At 40.5% G+C, this 26,884-nt stretch overlaps 1 protein-coding gene across 4 annotated transcripts in view; it reads left to right on the top strand.

Annotated features, from left to right (window-relative positions):
* Positions 1–26,884, top strand: part of med23 (mediator complex subunit 23) — a 34,378-nt gene that overhangs the window by 6,481 nt on the left and 1,013 nt on the right. For 2 of the 4 annotated variants that reach the window (XM_028039806.1, XM_028039805.1), the window contains 20 exons: positions 2,031–2,237; positions 3,618–3,761; positions 3,862–4,007; positions 4,097–4,342; positions 4,426–4,568; positions 4,768–4,942; positions 5,417–5,580; positions 5,690–5,814; positions 5,898–6,103; positions 6,195–6,375; positions 6,455–6,625; positions 7,123–7,339; positions 7,417–7,526; positions 7,601–7,727; positions 8,073–8,238; positions 8,538–8,610; positions 8,700–8,914; positions 9,002–9,122; positions 9,214–9,345; positions 9,715–9,933. In XM_028039806.1, the coding sequence (XP_027895607.1) occupies positions 2,031–2,237; positions 3,618–3,761; positions 3,862–4,007; positions 4,097–4,342; positions 4,426–4,568; positions 4,768–4,942; positions 5,417–5,580; positions 5,690–5,814; positions 5,898–6,103; positions 6,195–6,375; positions 6,455–6,625; positions 7,123–7,339; positions 7,417–7,526; positions 7,601–7,727; positions 8,073–8,238; positions 8,538–8,610; positions 8,700–8,914; positions 9,002–9,122; positions 9,214–9,345; positions 9,715–9,933 (3,288 nt within the window). Of the gene's footprint in view, positions 1–2,030; positions 2,238–3,617; positions 3,762–3,861; positions 4,008–4,096; positions 4,343–4,425; positions 4,569–4,767; positions 4,943–5,416; positions 5,581–5,689; positions 5,815–5,897; positions 6,104–6,194; positions 6,376–6,454; positions 6,626–7,122; positions 7,340–7,416; positions 7,527–7,600; positions 7,728–8,072; positions 8,239–8,537; positions 8,611–8,699; positions 8,915–9,001; positions 9,123–9,213; positions 9,346–9,714; positions 10,266–26,884 lie in introns of those variants that run through there. The other 2 variants (XM_028039807.1, XM_028039808.1) reach the window with 2 other exon arrangements.

Genomic DNA, 26,884 nt, shown 5'->3' with positions numbered 1-26,884 from the left:
TGTGGATGTAGTCTGGTGCTTGCCTGTTGTCAGCAAGGTGTTTTTGTCATGCCAACCTGGGCAAAACTGTCTAAAAACTCTAACTCGCATTACTGAAGACATATCTTCTTTCCTATGTATTTGTTTGTCGACACATAGTAGCTTACTATAACCTTGTAGGAACAGGGACTACTATTTGTAGTTTGTGACCTTCAGACACCTGATTAAATGAGCAGACAGAGAGGAAGCAGAGCTGGTTTTAAAACATCAGGTTGGCAGGAGGAGCAGGAAGTTTGATCTCTGTTACAAATGCATAGAAAGGAAATGGATTCCCAGAACTTGAAATCAGCCACTTCACTGTATGGAAAGTACTCTACTGGTGAAGGGCTTTCAAAATAAAAGCGGTCTGTTTTCACTGTGAAAGCAGACAGTAGGATTCTAAAAGAAGTCTTAAAAAAACGCATGTCAAAGAATCATGGAGAAACGGTGAAATACCTTAACCTCTGCCTTACTAAAAAGCCACGGGATAGTGAAGTAGATGCAGAAGCCAAAGGAAAGCTTCATATGCAAAACCAACTGTGATTGGCTGGTTGACAGAGCGCAGACCTGTGGTGCAACAATAAAATAATGTGCTGTAAACAAAGGGCACAGATTGTTGGATGCCTTTTCTTGAGCTGCAAGACCCAAGATAAAAGTTGGACGTAAGGGAGGCTTGAAGTCTTGCTGTATGTGGAACAGGGAATCTTAACTTGGGCAAACTCAATTAGTTTTTCATACACAATTGTCTGTGGCCTATAATTGTTGACATTAAACTTGTAATGGCTGAGGCTGTGTTTAATTCAAAGCATTGGATTGATTTATGAGATTATGAGTGAGAAGAAATCTGCTAAATTGAAGGACTTTTTGTTCAGATGTTTAGTGATTCCTAGTTCTCTAGTGATTGGGGTGATTTTTGTTTTGGTTTTTTGGAGTGATGTAGATAAACCATGTGGGTTATTTTCAGAAATTTCACAGAAGCTACGCCTCTCTTTTTCTCTGTCCCCTTTGTTGCTTTCTATTCCCCTGTGTGAGCATGGAAAAGAGGTTGTAGCTGGATTAAAAAAAAAGAAAAAATAAATATAATTGAATGAGAAAGTGAAGGACAGCCTCCTCTTCTTCCTCCAAATCTCCCCTCTCCCCCCTCTGACTGCCTCTCCAAACCTTGCAGTTCTGCATGCAGGAATGTGTTGCACCATTTTTTCTTTTTTGACTGGTTGCTGTGCCGTGCTGTGGTTCGTCGTGCTGTGTTGTTCAACCCAATCTGTGTCTGAGTTACATAAGAACTTCTATCCCGAGAGGTTTCATACGACTTCTTAGCGAAAGAGGTCTTTACCTGCATAAAGCAAAATTCTGCATAAAATCAATCACAGTTTGGGGCTTTAATATCCCTTTATTCATCTCTCCTCCTGCCTGCCTCTCCCCCTTACCTACAATATCCTATTCTCTTTGTAATCCTCCTTCTTCCTTGTTTTTGTTTACTATTTCGTTTTCCCCACTTTTCTACTCTCTTTAAAAAAAAAAAAGTGTTTCTACCGTAACAAATGTTATACTGATGTATTCTAATTCTGGTGTTATGCTGTTTGAAAACCAAAACTATGTGTTTTCATGCAGGTGAATTTTAGTTTTTCTTGCACCAAGGTTCTAGTTTTACCACTAGGGATTTAACTAATTATTCAGTGTGTACAAAAAATCATGCTGTGGTAACTATGTTTTGTTGTTGTTGTTTTGTTTTGTTGGGTCTGTGCTCCAACTCTGACATTTAAATCTCAGTGAAATGAAAGGACGAGGAGAAGCTGTACCCCAGAATAGAGCTACAGTTGAACCTCAATAAGATGCCGTCCTGCATGAGAGAGACTGAAATATATTTTCCAAGTCTGTGCGTTTAATAATGGCTGTGGCATGTGAAACTTTAGTGTAGTTGTAGTAATATTTTTGTCTTTCTGTGTTAGCCCTCTTGTTGTCGTGCTTACTTTGTTCTTCGCCATTTTAACGCTCCGCTCCTCGCCTTGCAGCAAAAGCAGCGGTGCCCGGTGCTGGAGGAGCAGCTGGTGGACCTGGTGGTGTACGCCATGGAGCGGTCGGAGACGGAGGAACATTTCGATGCCGACATCGGAGGAACGAGCCAGTTGCTGTGGCAACACCTCTCCTCCCAGCTCATCTTCTTTGTGTTGTTCCAGTTCGCGAGCTTCCCTCACATGGTGCTCTCCTTACATCAGAAGGTAAGAGTTTCCATGAGCAGAAGTTGGTGCATCTTGCTCTCAGATTTTAAAGACACTGGACTGCCACAGTTGAATAGGAGAGTCACAAAAAGAACGAAAAAGGGTAATTTTGTGCTTTTTCATGTCTTTGAGCTTCTTTGATCAGTGTCATTAATTTGAACCTAGGGTTTCTAAACTGCCTGGTTTAGATGCCAAATAAAACATTTATCCAAGATGACAAACTGTACCGTAAACAATTTCTGTTTAGTGCTGGATGATTCAATCTGACAAGTCAAAGATTTGCGAAATGTTGAAATGGAGCGGATCTCTGGTGGTCCAGTGGCCAAAAGTGCAATAAAATGACAAAAGTGCTGAAACATAAAGTTTTATTCTACATGATGCAGTACAATCTGTTGGTTATGTCATGTCTTTATTCTAAAGTCTTATGAACTCTCACCAAATGTACCTGTCTGGGCTGCACACCCAAGGTTGGATGTTGTTGAGCCAGACTCTCTCCAGTGTTTAGGATTTTTTTTGTCTTCTGTGTAAAACTGTTATGTTGAATGCCTGTTGTCAAAGCCACCTGAGTCCACACGAAATAATGATACATTTTTCTAATTTTTTTATATTTGTAAAGTATATTTATTTTATTCCATATTATTTTTGATTTGTGAAATTTCAGGGAAATAATTTTGCTCCAAAATCAACATGTTGCTTAAAGAAAGCAATAAATAAATAAAAAAACGACATGATTTTGAATGGTAAGGTAGTTAGGAATATAATAGAAATTATTGAAAGAGTACCTTGCATTTGATGCTAGGTCTGTCACAAAAACAAATTTTGTTGGACAATAATTTCTCCCAGAAATGATGTAATCATGGCATTTTGAGATAGTCTTCAACTAATAATAATGGCATATTAATACCAGTATACACACTCAAAGATGTATATATTTTTTGCATTTCTAAGAGATATTTAACAGTGGAAATGGAAGACATTTTAGATATCTGAAATTAACAAAAAATGTAAGCAACAATAATTCAAATGGATTATGAAGTCTCTGTAACCAAAATTGCATTTCAAAAAATAATAATCATTCAACTTAGATGGGGAAAAACAGGCAAAAGTGACAGATTATGCAAACTAACTACTTCATACAGGGTGTCAAATGTTTGCAGAATTTTTCAAAATGTCGGCTTTTCAACTATATTAAATGAGAACGTCTCTTTAATGACACACTCGTTTTAATTTATGTGATTAATTGATTTATTGCTTATAGTGACAGGCTTAGTTGATGCACAACCAGCTTTCTGTTGTTTTTAAATTAAATTAAAAGGCTAAATGACATGAATTAGGTGAAGAATCATACCCTTCGTTTTTTCAACCTTTCTGTCTTTTTAGCTTGCAGGCAGAGGCCTTATTAAAGGCAGGGATCACCTGATGTGGGTCCTGCTGCAGTTCATATCAGGCAGCATTCAGAAAAATGCTTTAGCTGACTTCTTGCCAGTCATGAAGCTGTTTGACCTGCTTTATCCAGAAAAAGAGGTAAACTAAAGTGAACAGTTTGGCTTTTTTCCCCATGCATTTTACTTTAAATATTTGATTGTAATAAGTAAATGTAGCATTTTGTTTTTCACATTTCCAGTGTATACCAGTTCCTGACATCAGCAAACCTCAGTCAACTCACTCCTTTGCCATGACCTGCATCTGGATCCACCTGAACCGCAAAGCTCAGAACGACAACTCCAAACTGCAGATTCTCATACCACACTCCCTGAAACTCCACCATGAGTGCGTATATTTAACTTATCTGGTCCCAAAGTGTAAATGCTGCTCTTAGTTTATCAGTAGTTTGCTCATTTTCATCGTCTTTGTCTTAGGTTTCTCCAGCAGTCACTGCGTAACAAAAGCCTGGGCATGTCCGACTATAAGATCGCCTTGCTGTGCAACGCCTACAGCACCAACTCGGACTGCTTCTCTCTGCCAATGGGCGTCCTGGTGGAGACCATCTATGGAAACGGGTCCATGAGGATCAACCTGCCCGGCACCAGCTGCATGGCGTCAGGATCCGTCACTCCGCTGCCCATGAACCTGCTGGATTCTCTCACTGTACACGCGAAAATGAGGTAGTAGAGAAAAGAAACGGGGCAGTTCATTTGAACTGAAGTGGTTTATCTTTAACGCATGTGTCCGCCGGGTTTGTTTTCAGCCTGATCCACAGCATCGCCACACGTGTGATCAAACTGGCTCACGCCAAGTCCAGCATCGCCCTGGCTCCGGCGCTAGTGGAGACGTACAGCAGGCTTTTGGTCTATATGGAGATCGAGTCACTGGGCATCAAGGGATTTATCAGTAAGTGTTTGTTTATATTTTGACAAAGGATGAACTTAAAAAGAATGTTTAAAGAATCGATGAAAACACTTTTGATGAACCAGTATGCAAAACTTTGCAAACGTATCCATACCGCTTACATTTCTGAACGATTTTCACTGGTATTTTGCGCTGAAATAAATGTCAGTAAGCAGAAACATTATAAAGCTGCCTTGTTCAGGTCAGTTGCTGCCCAACGTGTTCAAGTCCCACGCGTGGGGAATCCTTCACACACTGCTGGAGATGTTCAGCTACAGGATGCATCACATCCAGCCGCACTACAGGGTTCAGCTCCTCAGCCATCTACACAGCCTGGCTGCCGTGCCCCAGACCAACCAGAATCAGCTGCATCTCTGGTAACCTCAATACTTTTAACACATGCAAATGTAAGTTATTTGATATAAGAAAGAAATGGTTATTCTATGCCCTGCAGGTTCAAATTAAGTAAAAAGTTGGAGCAATTAAGCAGAAAGACGGCGTTGTGAAAGTGCATGTAATAAAAATGAAAACCGCAAGAGACGCAAAAGAATATCTTCTAGTTAATTAGATTCCAAGATAAAAAAAAGCAAATTAGAAATTAACAAAATTTTTATACAATGTTCCCCAAGGTCTAATGCTAAGAATCCCTGGTTTAGTTTTTTGTGTAATAACGACATTCGTTTCGTCTCCATATTACTGCCATTAACTGATATGGTGTGGGAAAGATTTACCTCGTCTTTTATTTTCTTACTATGTAGCAGTAACACTGAGAGTGTGTACCTGACTGTACTTAAGTTTTTTTTTTTTACTCTTAACTTTATAGAAACAGAGATTTGTGTCTCTTTCCTCAGCGTTGAGAGCACCGCCCTGCGGCTCATCACAGCGTTGGGGAGTTCAGAGGTCCAACCTCAGTTCACCCGCTTCCTCAACGACCCGAAGACTGTCCTCTCTGCCGAGTCAGAGGAGCTGAACCGAGCTTTGATACTCACGCTGGCCAGGGCCACGCATGTGACTGGTACTTTCCAGTAGACTTTGTCTTTAGATCCGTTTTGTTTTGGTTTCAGTGTCATTTATCCCGCCATGCTTTCTCAGCTGAAAAGTCGCCTGCTCTGTACCGTCTGTAGATTTTTTCACCGGCTCCGACTCCATTCATGGCACCTGGTGTAAAGACATCCTCCAGACCATCATGAGTTTTACGCCTCACAACTGGGCATCACACACTCTGTCCTGCTTCCCAGCTCCCCTGCAGGTGCCACACATTTACCTCTGCAGGCACGACATGGATTAAACGGCCGATTTTAACCTTGAACGATTCCTCTGTTTGTGACGCAGGCGTTCTTCAAGCAGAACAATGTTCCTCAGGAGTCTCGCTTCAACCTGAAGAAGAACGTGGAGGAGGAATACAGGAAGTGGAAGTCGATGGCCAATGAGAATGACATCATCACCCACTTCTCAATGCAGGGCTCCCCTCCCTTGTTCCTGTGTCTGCTGTGGAAGATGCTTCTGGAGACGGATCGCATAAACCAGATAGGATTCAGGTCTGGACGCTGTTTCATACTATGAGAGAGGATGCTGTCATGAATTAAAACATTGTGATTTTTTTTTCTTCTTCTTTAAAACCTTCATCAGGGTTTTGGAGCGAATCGGAGCTCGTGCGCTGGTGGCTCACGTCCGAACATTCGCCGACTTTCTTGTCTACGAGTTCTCCACTTCAGCTGGCGGACAGCAGCTCAACAAGTGCATTGAAATCCTGAATGACATGGTCTGGAAATACAACATCGTCACTCTGGACAGACTCATCCTGTGTCTGGTGAGAACATCTAGAGAAACTCTGTATTGTTAATGCTCCATTTGGTTCAGTGTTCTTTATTCACGGTGTTTTCTTTCAGGCGATGCGAAGCCACGAGGGGAACGAGGCTCAGGTTTGTTACTTCATTATCCAGCTCCTTCTGTTGAAGCCGAGCGACTTCAGGAACCGAGTCAACGACTTTGTGAAGGAGAACGCTCCTGAGCACTGGCTGCAGAGCGACTGGCACAACAAACACATGAACTACCACAAGGTGTCTGTCTTTTGTTTGTTTTTTTCTTCTGAAAAGATTTTTTGTCAAAATATTGACTGTTTTCAGGTTAGATAGGTCTGGGAAAGGAAAATGGACCGTGGAAAATAATTGATTCTATCATTTTTCTTAGCCAATTCTCTAAATGTCTTTCCATCCTTATGTCTGTCTGTACATACATCCCTCTTTGTGGGTTCATTTGTTTGTCCCTTTGTCTGTCCATCTATGCGTCTTAATGTCTGCTCGTCCAATCTGTAAAAACCCTTTTTTTTTTAAAATTGATAATCAATTTCTAAAATGATTGTTAGTTGCAGTCCTAGCCATGGGGTTTGAAAAAGATTTCCAAAAGTCTAAAATGCAACTCACTGAAACCTGCAGGAATCTCTCTCCTTCCACCTTGCCACAGTTTGTAGCCTGTCAGATTATATCCTTTATTTGTCGGCCAAAATTGAGTTTGAGAAAGTAATTTTAACATGGAAAAACCTTCGTTTCATTTCCAGAAATACCCTGAGAAGCTGTACTTTGAGGGTCTTGCGGAACAAGTGAGCCCTCCCCTGCAGCTGCAGACTCAGTACCTGCCGATCTACTTCGGTAACGTCTGCCTGCGCTTCCTGCCCGTCTTCGACATCGTCATCCACCGCTTCCTGGAGCTCCTCCCCGTCTCAAAGTCTCTGGAGACGCTGCTGGATCACCTGGGGGGACTGTACAAGTTCCACGGTGAGGAAGACCACCGATCAGGGGAAACGATTGACAAGCACCAAAGTTTTTAATCTGCGAATGTCTTCTGTGCGCAGACCGGCCCGTGACGTACCTGTACAACACCCTTCATTACTACGAACGGCATCTCAGAGACCGAACCAACCTGAAGAGGAAGCTGGTTCACGCCATCATGTCTTCACTGAAGGCAGGCAGAAAGAACAAGCAGAGCTGCGGTTTGATACGAGCAGCGACGTTAACCCTGAAGCTTTTGTTCTGCAGGACAACCGAACCCCTGGATGGTGTCTGAGTGAGACCTATTTGAAGTTTGGCATGAACCCCAGGGAGGACAACGTCTGGATCCCTGATGACACCTACTACTGCAAGCTGATTGGCCGCCTTGTGGACAATATCCTTTAATAATCTGAACAGATCCATCACCGCAACAAGATCAGACTGATGCAGGATAATGGAGGAAATCACAGCCCTTCGAGGCGCCCGGCTAATACACTTGTTACTCCTAATAGCATGTCTCCCTCGATGGTTTTGAAAAGCAATTAAAAGTAAATTTTTGCTATTGTTCCCCAACGTGTTGTTAGAATTATCTGTAAGCAAGACAAAAATCCACCTGCATCAGGGCTTTTCGTGGCTGCTGGGTTAGCTCTGCTCGTTTTCAAACAGGGTCACGTTTGCTTTCATTGAAGTTATTTTTCCACCTGCTCTCATCTCAGCCCGCCTTAACTCTCGCTCCCACCCATGGCGGGAAAGTCGCCCGGCCCCTTCCCGAACTGTGACTGGAGGTTCAACGAGTTCCCCAACCCCGCAGCTCACGCCCTGCATGTCACCTGCGTGGAGCTCATGGCTCTGGCCGTGCCGGGGAAGGACGTCGGCAATGCTTTGCTCAATGTGGTGTTAAAGAGGTGCAACAAACGTATTAATAATTGTGAATTGCATGCAAATCTATGTTTTATAGCTTTATCATTTTCCTGTTTACTCTTTTTTTATTATTATTATTAATCAACCGATAAGTTGGAAGGAAAGTTGCCGAATGACGTTTTAATACATAAACCAGCAGCCGAGGCAACAAGCCCAGAGGAATGTCCACTGCTAATCGAAAGCTTAAGGTTATTCATTGCTGACCTTCAAAAAGTAGTGTCATGTGACTTTAGGTCGCCTGCTGATTTGTGTGGTTGAGATTGAAATCTTTTTCACCTTTTAGTCAACCTCTGGTCCCCAGGGAGAACATCACAGCTTGGATGAACGCCATTGGACTGGTGATCACTGCCCTTCCTGTAAGAAAACGTGACATCTTTTGAGCATATTCTAAAAAGAAAAACAAAACAAAAAAACAACTTCAAACACCTCTCCCCTCCTGTTGCAGGAGCCCTACTGGATCGTCCTCCACGACCGCATCATCTCTGTGCTCAGCTCGCCGGCGCTGACGTCGGAGACCGAGTGGGCGGGGGATCCCTTCGCCTTGCTGGACTTCACCGCCTGCCACCAAAGCTACAGCGAAATGAACTGCAGCTACGTGCTGGCGCTGACGCACGCCGTGTGGCACCACTCATCCATCGGACAGCTCTCTCTCATTCCCAAGTTAGCCGTCCCACCTTCTCTTTTGCCACCTGCCATTCTGTGCTTTATAGGGTCCGGTGTGATGTAGCGCTTCATCTTTTTGTGTAGATTCCTGTCAGAGACGCTGAAACCCATCGTCCAGACAGAGTTGCAGTTGCTTTATGTTTATCACCTAGTGGGGCCGTTCCTGCAGCGCTTTCAGCAAGAAAGGACGCGGTGCATGCTGGAGGTACAGTCACAGCTCTAGTGTTGGATGATAAATATGATAAAAGTTTAGATTTCTTTTTTTTTTTAAGCACTTGTCAATGTTTGTGTTAAAGATTGGGGTGGCCTTCTATGAGATGCTGCAGGCCGTTGACCAGCACTGCCAACATCTGAGCTACATGGATCCCATCTGTGATTTTCTCTATCATATCAAGTACATGTACACCGGAGACAGCGTGAAGGAGCAGGTAAGAACAAACCAGAACGATGACGGTTGTTCATCGATGAAGGAGGAAGCAAAAAGAGACTGAGACGATGTAATTTCATAGAATCAAAACACCTGACAGTGACGTTGTAACTCTGCTGTTTATCTAACCAGACAACTGAGAATGCAATTACCATTGGACTGTCAAAATGCTTTTCTGTATTTCCATCAGATTCACCTGAAGTGACAGGAGTTTTGTTTTTTTTGTCATTTCTTTCAATTTTGTGTGACGGCTTCTTTCACAAAACTATTCAATCTGCACAAAATGGATCACACGGTGATTTGCTTAACAGAAAATGATGTGGAAGGATTCAGCCAACCTGAAAATACACCAATATTCATGTCTGTCCAGGTAGAGAAAATCATCATGACTCTTCGCCCTGCGATGAAGCTGCGTCTGCGCTTCATCACTCACAGCAGCATCATCGAGACCTCATCAGCTGCCGCCACCGCGTCGTCTGCCTCCGCCTCTTCCTCCTCCGCCGGCACTCCCCAGCCGCCGCCTTCCTCACTCTCCTCCACCAACGCCGCAGCCTCTCCCTCCTCTTCCTCACAGCACGCACACACGCCCATGTAAAGACACGAGGGACGATGACGCTGGTGAACTGAAAAATGAAATGACAGCCAGGTGTTTTGGTTGCGAGTTTCTGAAGCATATAGATGAATTTCGAACTCGCTGCTCTGTTTTTATTTACGTCATCAGAAGAAAGAAACACTTGGAAAGCTGTTTGTGTTATTTGCATGATTGTAGTGAAGGATTAGAACACGCAAAGTGCAAAGATTTACTGTTGTAGAAGGTTCACATAACTTTTTTTACTAGTGTCTTATTTTTGTAGTTTTTTTTACATTGAATATTACTTTTACTTCATTGAAAACTGCAATAAAAATGCTTTTTATACTAAATGTGCTGTGAACTTTTTACACCAGATTCTTCTGGTAGCATCTTCTTGGCTTCATTTAATAGTTTTCCTTGGCTTTTATTTTTTTTTTGTTGTTTTTTTTCTCTAATACTTAGCCTCCTGTTGGCCCAGATTTAAACCTGTCAGGTCATTTTGTCCTCATTCTTTTCTCTGGAGAAACGCCTTTTCTTTGACTGTCGCTCTGAAGCAGGTCATCAAAGTGTCAAGCATGCAAGAGCAAACTGATGCGCCATAATACACAATATATCGGCTGTGTTGTGGCTGCATGCCAGTAGGGGGAGTCCCAACGTTTATTTTTACAAACGGTGTTCTTTTTTTGTACATCATCAGTCATATTTTTGGTCCATGAAGACAAAACACTTTTTTTTTTTTTTTTTACGCCGGTGTATTTTTGCCAGAATACAGGGCTAAAATATCCATCCATCCATCCATTTTCTGTTCACCCTTGTCCCTAATGGGGTCGGGAGGGTTGCTGGTGCCCATCTCCAGCTACGGTCCGGGCGAGAGGCGGGGTTCACCCTGGACAGGTCGCCAGTCTGTCGCAGGGCAACACAGAGACATACAGGACAAACAACCATGCACACACACACTCACACCTAGGGAGAAATCAGAGAAACCAATTGACCTGACAGTCATGTTTTTGGACTGTGGGAGGAAGCCGGAGTACCCGGAGAGAACCCACGCAGGCACAGGGAGAACATGCAAACTCCATGCAGAAAGACCCCGGCCGGGAATCGAACCCAACTGCGCCACTGTGCAGCCCCGGCTAAAATATTCAGGCAAATATTAATTCATTAAGGTGAACGCTACACAAAGCTTTGAGTTTCACTGTAACATGTTGGCTAAAGAAATTAGTAGGATTTCATACACAAACTCTTACCTTTTGGTTACTAAGACTTTGCAGATGGCCAGCAGAGGTTTCAAATTTGTTCCAACTTAGTTTGACTTTGGATATCCAGGTCAGGATATTAATCCATTGAGTCCCAGCACTAGCCTTTGTGAAAATCGGGGCCTTCAGTACATGTATATAGCTTTAAATTGTAGTAAAATAACCCTCCTTAGTCCTCTAGTAGTAGATGGTCTACTTCAGTAGTGTTATATCTCTAACTGACTCACCAATGCCGTTCGGCATGTTGCAGCATCCGTTTCATTTGGCAATGGCGGATGTTTCCCTGGCGGGAAATCTACTGAACAGCCTCGAAATGTTGCTGTTCAGTTCAGAAAGCCACTATAATATCCACCTGAAATGTGAAGGCCTGACCTCACACATACCGCTCCAGTCTTCAATAACTCAGCTCTTGTTCCTGCTGACGGTGTTTTCGTTTAGTGCAGTTTGCTGCAGGGCTGGGCCAATGCTAGCATGTGCACTTCCTGCTGAACATGACATAGTCTATTGGTAATCTGGCTTGTGTCATATTTTAGAGCAGTCCGGGGCAATTGTGGAGAAAAAGTTAAACTGATTCAAAAAGTTGTGTGGGTAAACCCAACAGCAATGGTCTGCCATGCCATCCCTCTTCATTCTGGTCACCAGCCTGTTCACACCCTACAGTGGGATGGAAACCCTTTCTTTAATCTCCATTGGAAATCTGATCCTACTAGTGTTCAATGTGGCTGGAGTCAGGATTGTAGGCAGGCCATTCGGTTCTCTCCAACCTATCTCGATGTCTTTTGGCATTAAGACTGCAACCAACTGTGATGAGCTTTGTTTTTTTCCCAGTGAGTGAGACGCCTCCCCACACCATCACACTGCCTCCACAAAATCTGTTTGGCATCGGGAAAGAGGGTTTGGCAAAAATATTCATGAGCATAACCTGCATACCTAATTCAGCTGCTCAGTCACCAATCCTCGTTGCTTACAGAAATGTCCCACAATTTCAGGGAAAATAAAGAGTCAGTGAAAGAATAGATTATTATTTTTATTGCCCTGGGCATTGTTGCTACAAAACTATGCATTTTGTTTTCTTGATATATTTTGGTTTTTGCAGCTTATCAAAACAGATGGCCTTCTGAGATTTTTTTTTTCTCCCTGCTGTTTTCCAGTTTTTCCTTTAGTTAAGGTTTTTGTTTTCTACAATAAAAAGAAGCAAAAAATAAACATTGACTTTTTAATAATTCAAACCATTCTTCAATTAAAAAGTGGTGCAGTGATTAAGACAAGTCTGTTAATATTTGCACAATTGTAATGTAACATCTCCTCGCTCAGATAGCACCTGAATTTGGTATAGTTTTCTTTAGCCTTGGTGTAATGATAAGAATGCTAATCTGTGACCCTCTCCACCCACATCCTCAAATCCATGCCCAGAATACACTGTTAAAAAATTAATGCAAAGTAGCAAACCACCAGCTGAATTAAAGAGCAAATTTGTGGAATAATAGAAACATATTTGTAAGGCCAGAAGAGGCACATTGTTTAATGACGTTTCACTGCATAACTTTCTAGCCAACTACATTTAATACAATAATTTAATCCATAATTATCACAAATCTTCTAAATTTGACTACTAAAGCACCTCTATGCACTTGGATTGTGGATTTCCTAACATTTAGACCACAGACCAAATGGTACCTTGCCCACATTGCGCCTCAAAACCGATGTCCTGCACGGATGTGAGTTAAGCCCCTTGCTGGACTCTCTGTCCTCTAAATTGTAAAAAGAAACATCGACTGAAAACCATTGTTAAATTTGTAGACAACATTATAGACTACACATCAGATGTTTGATGTGTAGTCTTTTGAAAGTTTGTCAAAAGTGAGTGGAAGTGGAAAGTATTAGTTGTCCCATCCAAGTTGGTATTTCATATCACATAATAGTGATTTTAAAAAAACAACAGAGAAACTATTTTGGCAGGACATAACATTCTGGACCACAAGTCTCTACAGGGTACAATATATCATCACGACTGATCTGCCAGACATCTAGAACTATTTTAGACTGTGCAAGCTCATCGCTGATCTCTGCCATTGCTACCTCGGCATTATTCAGCAAGGAGAAAAAAAAGCAGACATGTTTGAGCAGATTCAAGAAAAGGATTTCCACCAGTCATCGGGAAACTGGCCAACTGAACAGGCTGTGTTTTTGCATTCACTTCAGTGGAGGACAATATTAGTATTTAAATAGGTTTAGACTTGCTTTTCTAAGTGAAAATTATGAACTGTTAATTGTCTAATGCTTTACCATGCAGGATTTATGGGCTCATCGTGTAAGAGTTTCATTACATTGATAATGTTCAACTGGTCCTTATGTATCTGGTGCTCTGTGTAACATTTATTAATTCTGTCACTGTAATCTCCCATGATTTTAAACTAGATTGCCCCAATTTGGGCATAAACACAGGCGTGTCCTCTTTGGGAATTAAAATTGCACCCTGCTGTTCATCCTTCCCAATCCCAGAGTTGTTGATAGTAGTTTTTCAGCGTCAATATTGGTCACCAAAATAGTGATCAAAGCAGCATGTTATCTTTTCTGATTACCCCATCTAAAGTAAGTAGTTTTCTGAATATCTATTTATTTTCTATATATAAGAGGACAATGAAGACAAAACAAAATTCAGAGTCAAGTTTGAAAAGTTCATGTTAGATCTACAAGGCCTCAGGTATTAATCCTGGAGTTTAAAAAAATAATTTGAAGATTCCTTCTGGTGTCTAGTTAGTTTTTACTATTGCTTGTGAAGATGTAGCCTGCAGTGAAGAGCCAGTGTCTCTGTTGCTCACTCAGACTTTCCTGCTTTCCTTGCTTGGACTGTAGTGAAAAGAAGTGTAGTGCGTGGACTTCAGTCTTTCCATCCTGTCGATTCCTGTTGCACGGCTTATAAAAACCTCATAAAAACGCTGGTGTTTATATAGCAGACCTACAATAAGGTCAGGAAAATATCAATTATTCTCCCATATCCACTCTAGATCACATTAGATAGTCACCAGGTCAGCGGTAAGTGAATTACATGAATGTTACGCAAGGTCTCTTCAAATTACATCAGAGACTCGAGGGTCTCTTGTGAGTTTCATCGTGAGGACAGTGCTAATGCAATTCTTGTCCGCCCTCACTTGCAGCTTCATGTTGAGTGTCGTAGGCCTGCATCCAGGCAGCTTCAGCATCGCAAAGTTTCACGCAGGTGTCGCTTGCTCAGTTCTAGTCAGATCTCCAACGCTGCTGTTGCGCTTAATCCCATTCTTTGCACTGTGCATGCATGCTTGAGTCATCACATGCTCTCCCCATAAGGCAGAGATGTAGGTCAGAGTACAGCACCCTTATGGCCTGTGGCTCATCCATTTAACTCAACTCCCCCTTCAGGTCCCATACCTGTGATATTCTCAAACCACGATATAAGAAGCACTGGAGGTACTTGAGTGGCCTGGTCTCACTATTTACGAGAAAAATACAAAAGTAGGAATGGTTAGATTATAGCACAGTACAGTGAGGTTCTAAAGCTTGTTGGCCGTGAAATCGCTTAAGTTTGCATCATCCCCTATGTGGAGTCAGTTCATGGGGTTTCAAGGCCATGAGTTTCTCTCATCCAGTTCAGCTGTTCAAATATATTTCTGCTTTTGTGAAAAATATAATTTATTGAAATTTTCTGCTTTTGTGCCAGAGATAGCATGGGGCTTGTGTGCCCCATCTTCTTGTGCTGCCCTGGGAAACTTCCTTTATGGTCCGCATCAGAAACTGGGACCGGCAGAAGAAATGATTTCAATCAAGGAGAGCTGAACATTAAACTGTGCTAATTCTTCAACGTAGCAACAAGCTAACCACTAAACATTACAAGATGATAACAGTGTATTTTGTTTGTTCTACTATCAGTACAATAAAAAAAAAAGGCAGCAGCCATTTTGGATTATGAAGTTGAGCTTTAGGTGAAGGCTTTTGTTTATTTTTCCAACACGGAGCTTAGAAATATCAGCTAAAAAAATGCATCAAAATGTGTTAGAGTAGCATGTTTTTCTCTTGTTGTATGAGGACAGTTCCACCAGAATCTTCCAGGTCCCGCTGATTGAGCAAGGATTTTAATGTTTGTGCATCAGTTGCTTCAGCACTGCTGTCCCTGTGGAAATAACTTAATGCTTTGTGGATCATAATGGAGTCACTAAAGGATGGAACCAAATAGCTTTGCCAGTCCACCTACCTTCCTTTTAACCTTTGACATTTCCATTATGTCTAAACTATCTTGACATATATTCAATGGATTGTCTTAGAAATGGCACAAATATTAATGTTTTCTTACATTAAAGTTCATATTGAAGGAGTCTATATAGAGTGAAAGGCTCACAGTCTTTTAGCAATAATGCTTCAAGGTGAAACACACTTTGCAAAACTGAGTATGTGAAGCAAAAACTGACTAGAGTAAAAAAGTCTGAAGGAAATGCACGAGGCTGTGAGAATCAGTAATAAATTAAACTAGGACCCGAGTGTGTTTTCTGGAACTGATCTGTCTTTTACAGTTTACTCGAGCCAGAAATGGACAGTTTTTATACAATTGTGATTTGAGTTGTTTGAAGATGGCTGGAATTTGCTTCGGAGACAGCCAGACTAACCCAAGCATGGTGTTGGGTCTTACTGTCAGGGGTTGAGAGATGTGCAGCCATATGCTATTTGCTATTGCTCTGACTAGCTGCATGCTTGGCGTTCTGGGGAGAACTAATGTTTTTTCCTAAATTAAACTGAGGTCGTTTACATTGATTCCTGTTGCAGGTAGGATAGCGAACGCTCATAGTCTCTCCAGTGAACCCCACTTCAAATAAATCCACTTAGCCTTTTTAGTGAAAATGTTAGCATTCACCTTCTCATCATAGTCATTCACGTACATGGATGTAAACTTGTAGAACATGAGAATTACGAAGCACCAAAATGCTTTACATGCTGTGAACAATCAGAGCACACTTAGTCAATTCCAAAAAGCAGAACATAATAAGAAATGTTTAAGTATTTTTGCTGGCCCACACTTTCTGATTATTTTAAACTTCTGACTTTTTTTTTTTTGTAAATGGGAATCAGATGATGCAACATGACTTAAGTGTTTGAAAGCTCCCCCTGAGCTCTCCATTTGTCTCACATTAAAGATTTCCATCTGCAAAGCGGTTGCATCACTGGCTTTTTGTTTACTTGCTGCTTTCCCCACACAGCAGTCATGAGTAATCCAACCTGTTCATTAATTTAGTCTCAAATGAGAAGCTCTGAGCTAAACACACCTGCACTGTCCCAATTCTCCTCAACTGAGGTTGCCTCAGTAACTGAATTTATTGGGGTCGATGTGCGTGTGTGTGTATTGTGTTTTTCTGGCTCACTACCGTGAAGTATTTTTGCTGTGCTTGTAATTAACTCTTCACCTTTCCATTCGGTTCCTTCTCCAGCGATCATATGTCTTCAACCTGCAGCAGATAGTCAAGGATAAAGAAGCAGGAAACTGATTGGGGAGGACCAGAGGAGAGAAGAGAGGAGATTAATGGATGGACCAAAGTGGCCGCAGGAACTGTAGTCCTCGGAGATGTTTGTCCATTGATTATTTTTTTCTCTTTTCACACCTGTGTTCCTATCGGATCTGCTTAGAAAGGGTAAAAACTTAAGACAAAATAAAGATGAAGTAAAGGTTATTTTTCTTTTTAAATAACTGCTTAAAAAGAAAAAAAAAATGTTTTAGAAAAAATTCTTAATTTCTCATTCTTCTCAAACTGGTCTTTGCAGTATTAACGTCAGAGACATCAACGACAACTGATGAGTACTAACACCAAAATGTTAAAATATAATCTCTTGGAAAAGTTTTTATACAAATATACAGTATGTCTGATGGGAAACTTATCACCCTGTATACACAATTTGCGTGGTGGCAGTATCATGCTATGGGGTTTTTTCCCCCCATTTTTCCCATTAGAGACAGAGAAGCAGCAGAATTGATGGGAAACAAAATGCAGGGCAATCCTGGAAGAAAACATATTAGAATTTGCAAAAGATTTGAGACTGGAGTGGAGGATGAGCTTAAACATACAGCCAGAGCTACAGTGGGATGGTTTAAATCAAAACATTCATGTTTCAGAATGGCCTCGTCAAAACCTGGGCTGAAGTGCAATTCAGAATCCATGCAAGACTAAGAAATATGTGTTTTGCATTTTGGAATCTAGCATTTAGAAATCTAATAGATGATACATTTTGCAGTTTTTAAAAGTCAGAACAGGCGAGCTGCTATTCAGTGACTGAAATTGATTATTTTTATGAAAATCTGCTTTCAACCTGCTTGGATTTTTTTTTTGTTTTGCTGATTACTCTTAGTCCAGGGGTCTCAAACTCCAGTCCTCAAGGGCCGCAGTCCTGCAGTTTTTAGATGTGCCACAGGTACAAAACACTGGAATGAAATGACTTAATGTCCTCCTCCTTGTGTAGATCAGTTCTCCAGAGCCTTAATGACCTAATTATTCTGTTCAGGTGTGGTGCAGCAGAGGCACATCTAAAAGTTGCAGGACTGTGGCCCTTGAGGACTGGAGTTTGAGACCCCTGTAAGTCACTTGTGATCAGAGTGGCTATTACAAACTATGAGAGATATTAATGAGCAGGATAGTTGATCTTAGTCATGCATTGCAAGGAATTACTGCAGCTATCAGTGCAAAAATAACCCGTTTTAAATTGAAATCCCAAATTTAAAAATAAGATGTTTGTAATTAAATCAGTGATGGTAGTAAACTTTAAATGAGTTTTTCCGAGGCATTACTGCTTCTCAGTGTACATGTGTGACCAAGATAATCCGTCTAATGATAAAAACAACAACAACACAGTAATATTATCCTTATCCAGTAAAAATAAATATTAATAATCGCTCTCCATCATCTGTTTGCAAGCCAGTGAGGATAACATAAAGCAGTTGGAACCCTGAGGAATCGATTAAAAAGTTTAAGTTTGTCTCGTCTTTGCTGCTGAGCATCTGTCAGACCAAAACAATGCTTGAACATATTCAGGAGACGGAGCTGTTTGTTTGTTCAAAAGAGGTTGGCGTGTGTTGGAGACTATGAGTGCAGCTGGTGTGTGTGTGTGTGTGTGTGTGTGTGTGTGTGCGTGTGTGTGTGGGGGTGCACGTGCCTGAACAGACTGGATTCTCATAAACACTTCATCATGAGAACACACCGCCCGTTTTTCTTTCTTTTCTTTGACCTTCTCACCAGTTAGACGGTAGTTTGCCTGGATAATTTGTTTGGACGTTTGAGAGAGACCGTTTATGTCTGGAGGCTTGTATACGGTGCCTTGGAAAAGGCTTTGCATCCGTTTAAACTTTTCACAGTGTTTTCCCATTCCAGTAGCTGGAGTCCACTTCTGTGTAATTTAATTTCACCATAAATCCAACTGTTCTGTGAAGGCCTCAAAGATTGAGCATGAGATGTTGAGACAACGAGCCTAAACATACAGCCAGGATTACAGTGGACTGTTTAACAATCATGGTTGCTTGAAAAAAAAAAAAGAAAAGCTAAAGAGTGTGAATACTTGTGCATTGAGTAGTTTTTAGCACAGCTGTTTTGCTCTGTGTTATCTCATGCACTTGTAGGAGGGCTAGAGGATGGCAACAACAAAGCCCCGGGGGTCTCGGTTGCCAAGCAGCCGTCAACAGCAGTGGACATGATACTGATTAGGTCAGACGCAGCTTGAAAAGGTGAATGTGGGGTGGCGGTGGGTTGAAAATATTAAAAACTGTATTAAAGTAGTCAAAATGGATGTGGAGACTCAGATCAAACAAACACTCTGAGGCGACCACAGGTAATTCACTTAGTGACGTCTCGCATGGACATGAATCAGAGCTGCTTTTGCCGTAGAGTTGAGCCAAAGACGTGGCTGGAAGTGAAACATCAACAAGTCCACAGTTTCTTCTTTTCTGTTTATCATCTTAAACAGAAAAGAAGAAAGTATTTGTGGCCGAATTAGCCACAAATACTGCACATGTCTTAGAGAAATCTTTCGTAGAGAGTAAACACTCATCTTTAACTGGCTATGGACAACCACAACCAAACTAATGAAACATTCATTACATTTTATTACCGTCTTTCAGCACCCAGGGCAGCTTTTAGATAGATGATCTGCCTTTCAGACAGCATCATCAAGAAGACTTTGCAAGCACTTAGTACAACTGAACATGCTGCCTTATTCTTATTTTGTCAACATTATGGCATGTATTTATGGGGATACTGAAGAAGAAATATTACTTTACATTTTTTTTCTGTTTTATCTTCATTTTTGTTCTGGAGGAGTCTGGATGGTAAATGAATTTTAATGTCTGTTGCTGATGGGCTGAAGCAGTATGTTTATTATTGCATGTTTATGTTGCAGAACAACATAAAGTCTGACCAAACGTATGTTAAGCTAACATAGGGAAAGCTTTGGCTTACTAGTTCACACATGTTTACGTTTTTGATGCATTTCTAACCATTTAATACACAAATCTTTATGAAATTATGTCAATAAAAGCTGTCGGCATAATAGATTAACTGATTGTTACCGCACTCCATTCTGCTCTCTTTGTGCATTTTCACATTTGCAACCTCATGTTTCGCTGATTTACAAATGATCCTCTTAATGCAGCGAAAATGCGTGGTGCAAAAGCTGCTTTGATTCATTCGTAGATTTTTAAAATTAGTTTTGGTGAGAAAGACAAATGCCCCAAATAGGAAGAAACCGCAGCCAATTAAAGGGGAGTTTCTAATCGACGTCATGCTGAGAGCACCGGGAGGCTGGCGATGTTTTATTAAAATCCTAAATATGTTCGAGCGCAACATCTACTGCAAAAATAATAATAAATCACTTCCATAAACTCAAAGACAATCTCTGTGCTTCTGTCAGACTGAGAGAAAAATGTTTATGCTCGAGATAATCCCTACGACATTCTTCCTTGAAAAAATTTTCACACCCATTTAGCTTAAAAAAAATGAAAAAAATGTCGGTGAGTTCTGAATGTAGGTGATAACACCAGATTTTTGAATGCAAGTGCTACGGGGATTTAAAAAATCACAGTGTGAAAGAACATTTCCCTTTCCGTTTGTCTTTCACATGAAATCTCTGTAAAATTTGTAGTAGCTTGACGTAGAAACAGTTCAAAGCCGTGTCGACGGTGAGAGCTGGAAGTCCAAGTTAGGATAAGGTTTCAGGTCAGATGATGATTATAGTTAGATTATCTTAAAGTCTCCTTCTCTATTCACTCCCAAATAGAAAACTTGAATTTTGCCTGAGAAAGCTGTGCTCATTTCACGTTTCTTCAGTAATAATCACCCTCATTAGGTTCAAAATCCTCTAAAAAATGTTCCCGAAAACAAGCTGTTTTAACGTTATTATCATCCAAAGGAAAGAGACGGTCTGATTCTGGAAGTGTTTCCATGACCATGAAGGGAAGCCAAGATGAGGTCACAGAAACATGTGATGAAGAGTTTATTTGGCCTCCAGAATAATCATCCGAGTTGCCCAGAGGAGCCTCTGCCTGTGCTCACACCAGGCTGAGATTTGGCTCGGCCGTGATAAAACTGGTCCAAAAATAGACCACAAAAAGCGCATTACATACTCCACTCTAAGCTCTTTTTTTTTCCTGAGCGGTTTATTCGTAATTAATACGGGATGGTGAAAAAAAAAAAAAGATAGAGAAAAGAGAAGAGCTGATTGTAGCTGTGATATTTACCAAAACTAAAACGTTCTCATTACCTTTACTCCGCTTGCTGTAAGCAGAAAAAAAACATAAAATGTGTCTATATCCACAGCAGAATGTAAATTTAATTAACTGAAACCATTTCTGGCTTTTAGTGCCCACAGATATGCATTCTAACCCACTTTAGACATTTTATTTTCAGTTTTGAATCTCTTGTGAACTAACCAACAAACTCTGTGGGGCACGATGACGTGGTTTTCTGAAGGAATAAACTCTTCTTAACATTTAAAACCAATGTCAGGTGGATAACAGTCTAAATCTCATTTTGAGATAATTCAACTATATATATATATATATATATATATATATATATATCATTAGCACTTTGAGATTTCTTTGAAATGTAAGGTGCGTTACAAATAAAATGTATTATTATTATTATTATTATTATATACACTGCCTGGCCAAAAACAAAGTCACCACCAAAAAATGGTCACACTCTCTAATATTTTGTTGGACCGCCTTTAGCTTTGATTACAGCCTGCATTCGCTGTGGCATTGTTTCAATAAGCTGCAGTGTCACAAGATTTATTTCCATCCAGTGTTGCATTAATCTTTCACCAAGATCTTGTATTGATGATGGGAGAGTCTGACCACTGCGCAAAGCCTTCTCCAGCACATCCCAAAAATTCTCAATGGGGTTAAGGTCTGGACTCTGTGGTGGCCAATCCATGTGTGAAAAAGATGCCTCATGCTCCCTGAACCACTCTTTCACAATGTGAGCCCAATGAATCCTGGCATTGTCATCTTGGAATATGCCCGTTCCATTTGGGAAGACAAAATCCATTGATGGAATAACCTGGTCATTCAGTATATTCAGGTAGTCAGCTGACCTCATTCTTTGGGCACACAATGTTGCTGAACCTAGACCTGACCAACTGCAGCAACCCCAGATCATAGCACTGCCCCCACAGGCTTGTACAGTAGGCACTAGGCATGATGGATGCATCACTTCACCTGCCTCTCTTCTTACCCTGATGCGCCCATCACTCTGGAACAGGGTAAATCTGGACTCATCAGACCACATGACCCTCTTCCATTCCTCCAGAGTCCAATCTTTATGCTCCCTAGCAAACTGAAGCCTTTTTTTCTGGTTAGCCTTACTGATTAGAGGTTTTCTTACGGCTACACAGCTGTTCAATCCCAACCCCTTGAGTTCCCTTCGCATTGTGCGTGTGGAAATGCTTTTGCGTTCACAATTAAACACAGTCCTGAGTTCTGCTGTTGTTTTTCTTCGATTTGATTTGACCAAACGTTTAAGTAATCGCCGATCACAATCATTCAGGATTTTTTTCCGACCACATTTCTTCCTGGAAGACGATGGTTCCCCACCATCCTTCCAGTTTTTAATGATGCGTTGGACAGTTCTTAACCCAATTCTAGTAGTTTCTGCAATCTCCTTAGATGTTTTCTCTGCTTGATGCATGCCAATGATTTGACCCTTCTTAAACAGACTAACGTCTTTTCCATGACCACAGGATGTGTCTTTTGTCATGGTTGTTTAAGAAATGAGGAGTTACTCATTGCATCAGCTGGGGTTAAATAACTTGTTGACAGCTGAAAGATAATCGCCTATGCAGTACTTATCCAATAGGAGGCTTGTACCTATTTGCTTAGTTAAATCCGGGTGGCCACGTTTTTTTGGGCCAGGCAGTGTATATCTTTGTTTTGCTATAAAATTTTTTTAAAGAAAGTACTAAAGCTTGTTTCTAATAATGTTTACAGAAATATTATTTTTGACTAATGTAATCAAACATAGATTATTTTTGATACTTTAAAAAATGTAAATCTCAACTTAAAGACAACACATCACAAAGCACATTAACTACTCCTCTGACATCTCTTCTAACGTTTCAGTTGTTAAAGATACATATTATGAATGAAATATTTTTGTAAGAAGCTAAAATAAAATTTAAAGGGCTTAAAAACTCTTTGATTTGCTCATTTATGTTCCATTTGTTAATGACACTAATAAAAAGGGAAAGAAACCCATTTTAGTACTTAAAGGCATTAAGTAGAGGAAACAAAAGAATGAGTAACATCTTAACACATTGATGTTGAGCAGCATTCTCAAAATCACTGAAAAATTGGCAAATTGTTTTGAAGAAAACAGGATAACATGTTTTTAAATGTTTTTCTCCTTAAAGACCAAAGGTCCTAGTCCATGAATCATCATGTCTAGTTTGTTTTCCAGGAAGCAGGAACAGCTAAGGACCAGGACTTCAGACTGAAGCTATTGTCGTTGATGATCTGATCTTGGAATAGACATGTCTTTAGGTGATTTGCCCTGACTGCTGAAAGTAAATTGTGCTTCCCTGGGTGTGTGTGCTACAGAGATGGCGTCATTACTTAAAGCAGGCTTTCTCTCTCTTTCTCTCTCCCTGGGTGACGGGAGCTTGTTCATATTCTGATCGTGTTTGTGTCGCCTCACAGCTGAGCTCTCCGCTGCAAATAATTGCTCTTCTTTTTCCCCACGCTCCCTCCGCGTGCCCCTTCATTTTCTTAAAATTAATATCGCGATAATTGCTCGTTTCCAGCTCTCAGCCTCGGCGACACCACCTCTATTTTCTATTTTTCTATTTTATCTTTAACAGTAGGGCAAATTTGCAATGTATGCAATCATATGTATGCAACTAACAACTGAGCTGCATACATATGAGCGATGGCCAGATGCACGAGCACTTAGTTTTTTTGGTTTTTATTTTTTATTTTTTTACCCACTCTCTCCCAGAGACAACATTTGTTCTCTGAGGCAGAGATGGCGCACTAAAATAGAAATGAATAAAAGGAGATATTTTGTCAACCAGAGTAAAGAAAAGCAGAGAACAAACCCTGTGGGCATCAGAGAGTGCACACACAACCTGCACAACATCATGTATACACACACCGTACCAAACAAGCAAAAGAGCTGCTTTTACACTCCATGGACAGGGGCCAGGTTTTGCAACTTTTTATTTTCATTTTTTTTAGATATACTCCTCTGTAAGAACTAAAACTTCACAAAATAATAATTGGAACACACTTGTACAGTGGCAGTGATTAGGCCTGATTAGGCCTCGCTCATAAAGTGTAATTAACAATAAAAAAAAAGTCATAAACCACAGTAGCTTCACGACTTAGAATGAGGTGCAGTTTTACAGAAAGACGGCTGGTTTTCAGCCTTTTTTCCTCCAATTAAATGAAAAAAAAAAGCTTGATAGTTTTGTACTTGCTCCAGTTATCTTTGATGTAAAAAAAAAAGTTTAACAATATGAAACATGTACAGTACAGACCAAATGTTTGGACACATCTTTTAATTCAATGAGTTTCCTTTATTTTCATGACTATTGACATTGTAGATTCACACTGAAGGCATCAAAACTATGAATAACACATGTGGAAATATGCACTAAACAAAACAGTGTAAAACAACTGAAAATACCCCTTATATTCTAGTTTCTTCAAAGTAGCAACCTTTTGCTGTGATTACTGCTTTGCGCACACTCTGCATTTTATTGATGAGCTTCAAGAGGTCGTCACCTGAAATGGTTTTCACTTCATAGGTCAACCTGCCCTGTCAGGTTAATAAGTGGGATTTATTGTCTTATAAATAGTCATGAAAATAAAGAAAACCCATTGAATTAGAAAGGTGTGTCCAAACTTTTGGTCTGTACTGTACGTGTGACAAATAAGCAAAAGTAAAAGAAATCTGAAAGCATATATTTTGGAAAATAAACAGATCAACAGTATTTTGATGGATGAATAGCTGATCCACAGTGATAAGAGGGAAAAAAAATGCTAAAGGTGAACAAGAACAGCTCATATCTTCAGCTTAATGTGCACTTAAGTATTCAAAGTCACAGTTGTGTCTGGGGAAGTAGCCCAGGTGGTCCTTAAACAGGCTTCATGAATATTCACCTACAATAATTTAGGACAAAGGACAGTAAGCAGCGTGATACTTGGGTAATTTTGAGTACGTATTTTACAACAACCACATTTCGGACGTTCAAATGTGTTTTTGAGTGCCAATAATGCGTTTAAATGAACCCAGCTGCTTGGGCTCCATTTCATGACACACTCCTATTTCTGAAACCTTACATGAAACACGAGGCTGATACATTTACACCCAATTAGGGCTCGAAGGGTTTCATTTTTAAGATCGTTCTTACGACATCATCTGTCCTCAGACAAACTCGCTAACCGCCCTCAGCCGATGGATCATGACGCCGCTGACAGTCCCATTTGGCAAGCTGCTGGTTTTCTCTCCGAATCGCACTGAGTGTGAAGCCACTCTGAAATCACGGACAGATAGGTCAGCCAGCTAATAAATCACACCCTCACCAAGGCCGCATTACTCCGTGTGATTCAACAGATACGCACATTACGAGGGAAGCTGTGAAATGTAGGAACTTCTTAGTTGTTTTTTTCTTTTTTGTCGGTTGGCGGCAGCCGCCGTAACCCATTTCACAGACTTGGCATTTATTTTTCATTTATTAAAAGGTGTCCCAGATAATGCCGAGGAAAGCCACGAAACAGACACAGCAGTGCTTGCGTCGCTTGTGTGTTTGTTTACCAGCCTTAGCTGTTTTCATTGCTTCATTTTTTGAAAATTTCGTTCAAATGTCAGGGAAGAGAAGTCTGCAAAATGTCAGGATTTTTACTTTATCTGCAAAATTTCAGGATTATTACTTTATCTGGTCTAATGTTGCAAGACTCAGAAGCTACATTATTACCACTGTTGTCTTTGTTGTTAAATGTGTTGAATCTTAAATTGTTAACATTTTATGTTCTCACTCTCCTACATTGTTAAAAAAAATTTAGCATTTAGCTGCCAGTCTTTTCCAGGAAAAAGCTGATCTTATATATACACTAGTTATACATTTTGTTTTTCAAATTTATAGTAATGCAACTTATTATTTCAAACCCAGATTTCACTGAGCTTTGAAATAAAGATGGCTGAATCCGTGTGAAAGTATTTTCTGTTTTCACTGCTGTCCTCCCTCCCCTTTGCAGGCCAAGCAGCACTCAGTGTGGGTGTATTCAAAGTGTAAACACTAGCTTAAAATTAGAATACTTGAAAATGCAAAATGTGGCAGGTGTGATTCTTGAGGACTGAAAATAATTTTTTCAAAATGTCCCAATTAAGATGCCAACGTTCTCTTATAGAGTGAGAAAACCTAAACATGTTGATAGCATCAAACAGAAAAAAAAAATCTGTTACTGAGGAGCAAGGAGTACAAGTGTCTTTCAAACAAGGAGCCTCTTTTAACAGAATTTGTTAATAAATGGCCGTATTTTCTGTTTACATCGTAGTACCGTCTCCTTTTTGGAAAACTGAGGCAACTCAATCAGCACTTGTGTGGGTGCACTCAAAGTGAAAATGCTGGCTTATAATTAGCATAGTTATAGCAAAAAACAAAAAAAAAAGAGGTTTGTAATGCTTAAAAACTGCAAATGAACCCATTAAATGTACCTGGAGTGTTGAATTTTTACAGTTTGTAAAAGCCCCGATTAATAAACAGTGGATGTGTAAATTGCAAATTTTCACCTCTAAATTGCTCTGTTCCCAGTGATGGTTGGGGAGTACTTGAGGTCCCATCCAAAACATTTTGTGACAGCTTGAAAACGCTGAATATGTTTGCAGCTCTCAAAGAGAAAACAGATCCAGGATAAAATTATTATTTTTGAGATAAAAAAAAAAGAAAAGGACATCGATCCAAATCCAGATCTCAAATAACATTCGACTACCCTGGTTGGATATCCATGACATTAGCATCCAGGAGCTAAAGCCGTACTTTACCAAAATGTTCCAAAGGGTTTGGTATTCAGTCTTAGAAAATGTGGAACTTTAAAAGGTGCGTGTACTCCTTTAAGAACTACAAACAGACTATGCATGAGTGTCACTCCTCTAAAATGGTTTTACCTTCAGCATACAGGAGGTACACAGACAATTACAGTGACGTTTTAT

The sequence above is a fragment of the Xiphophorus couchianus genome, chromosome 15 (assembly GCF_001444195.1).
Source record: "Xiphophorus couchianus chromosome 15, X_couchianus-1.0, whole genome shotgun sequence".
NCBI lineage: Eukaryota > Metazoa > Chordata > Actinopteri > Cyprinodontiformes > Poeciliidae > Xiphophorus > Xiphophorus couchianus.
This window is presented reverse-complemented; position numbering and strand designations above follow the sequence as displayed.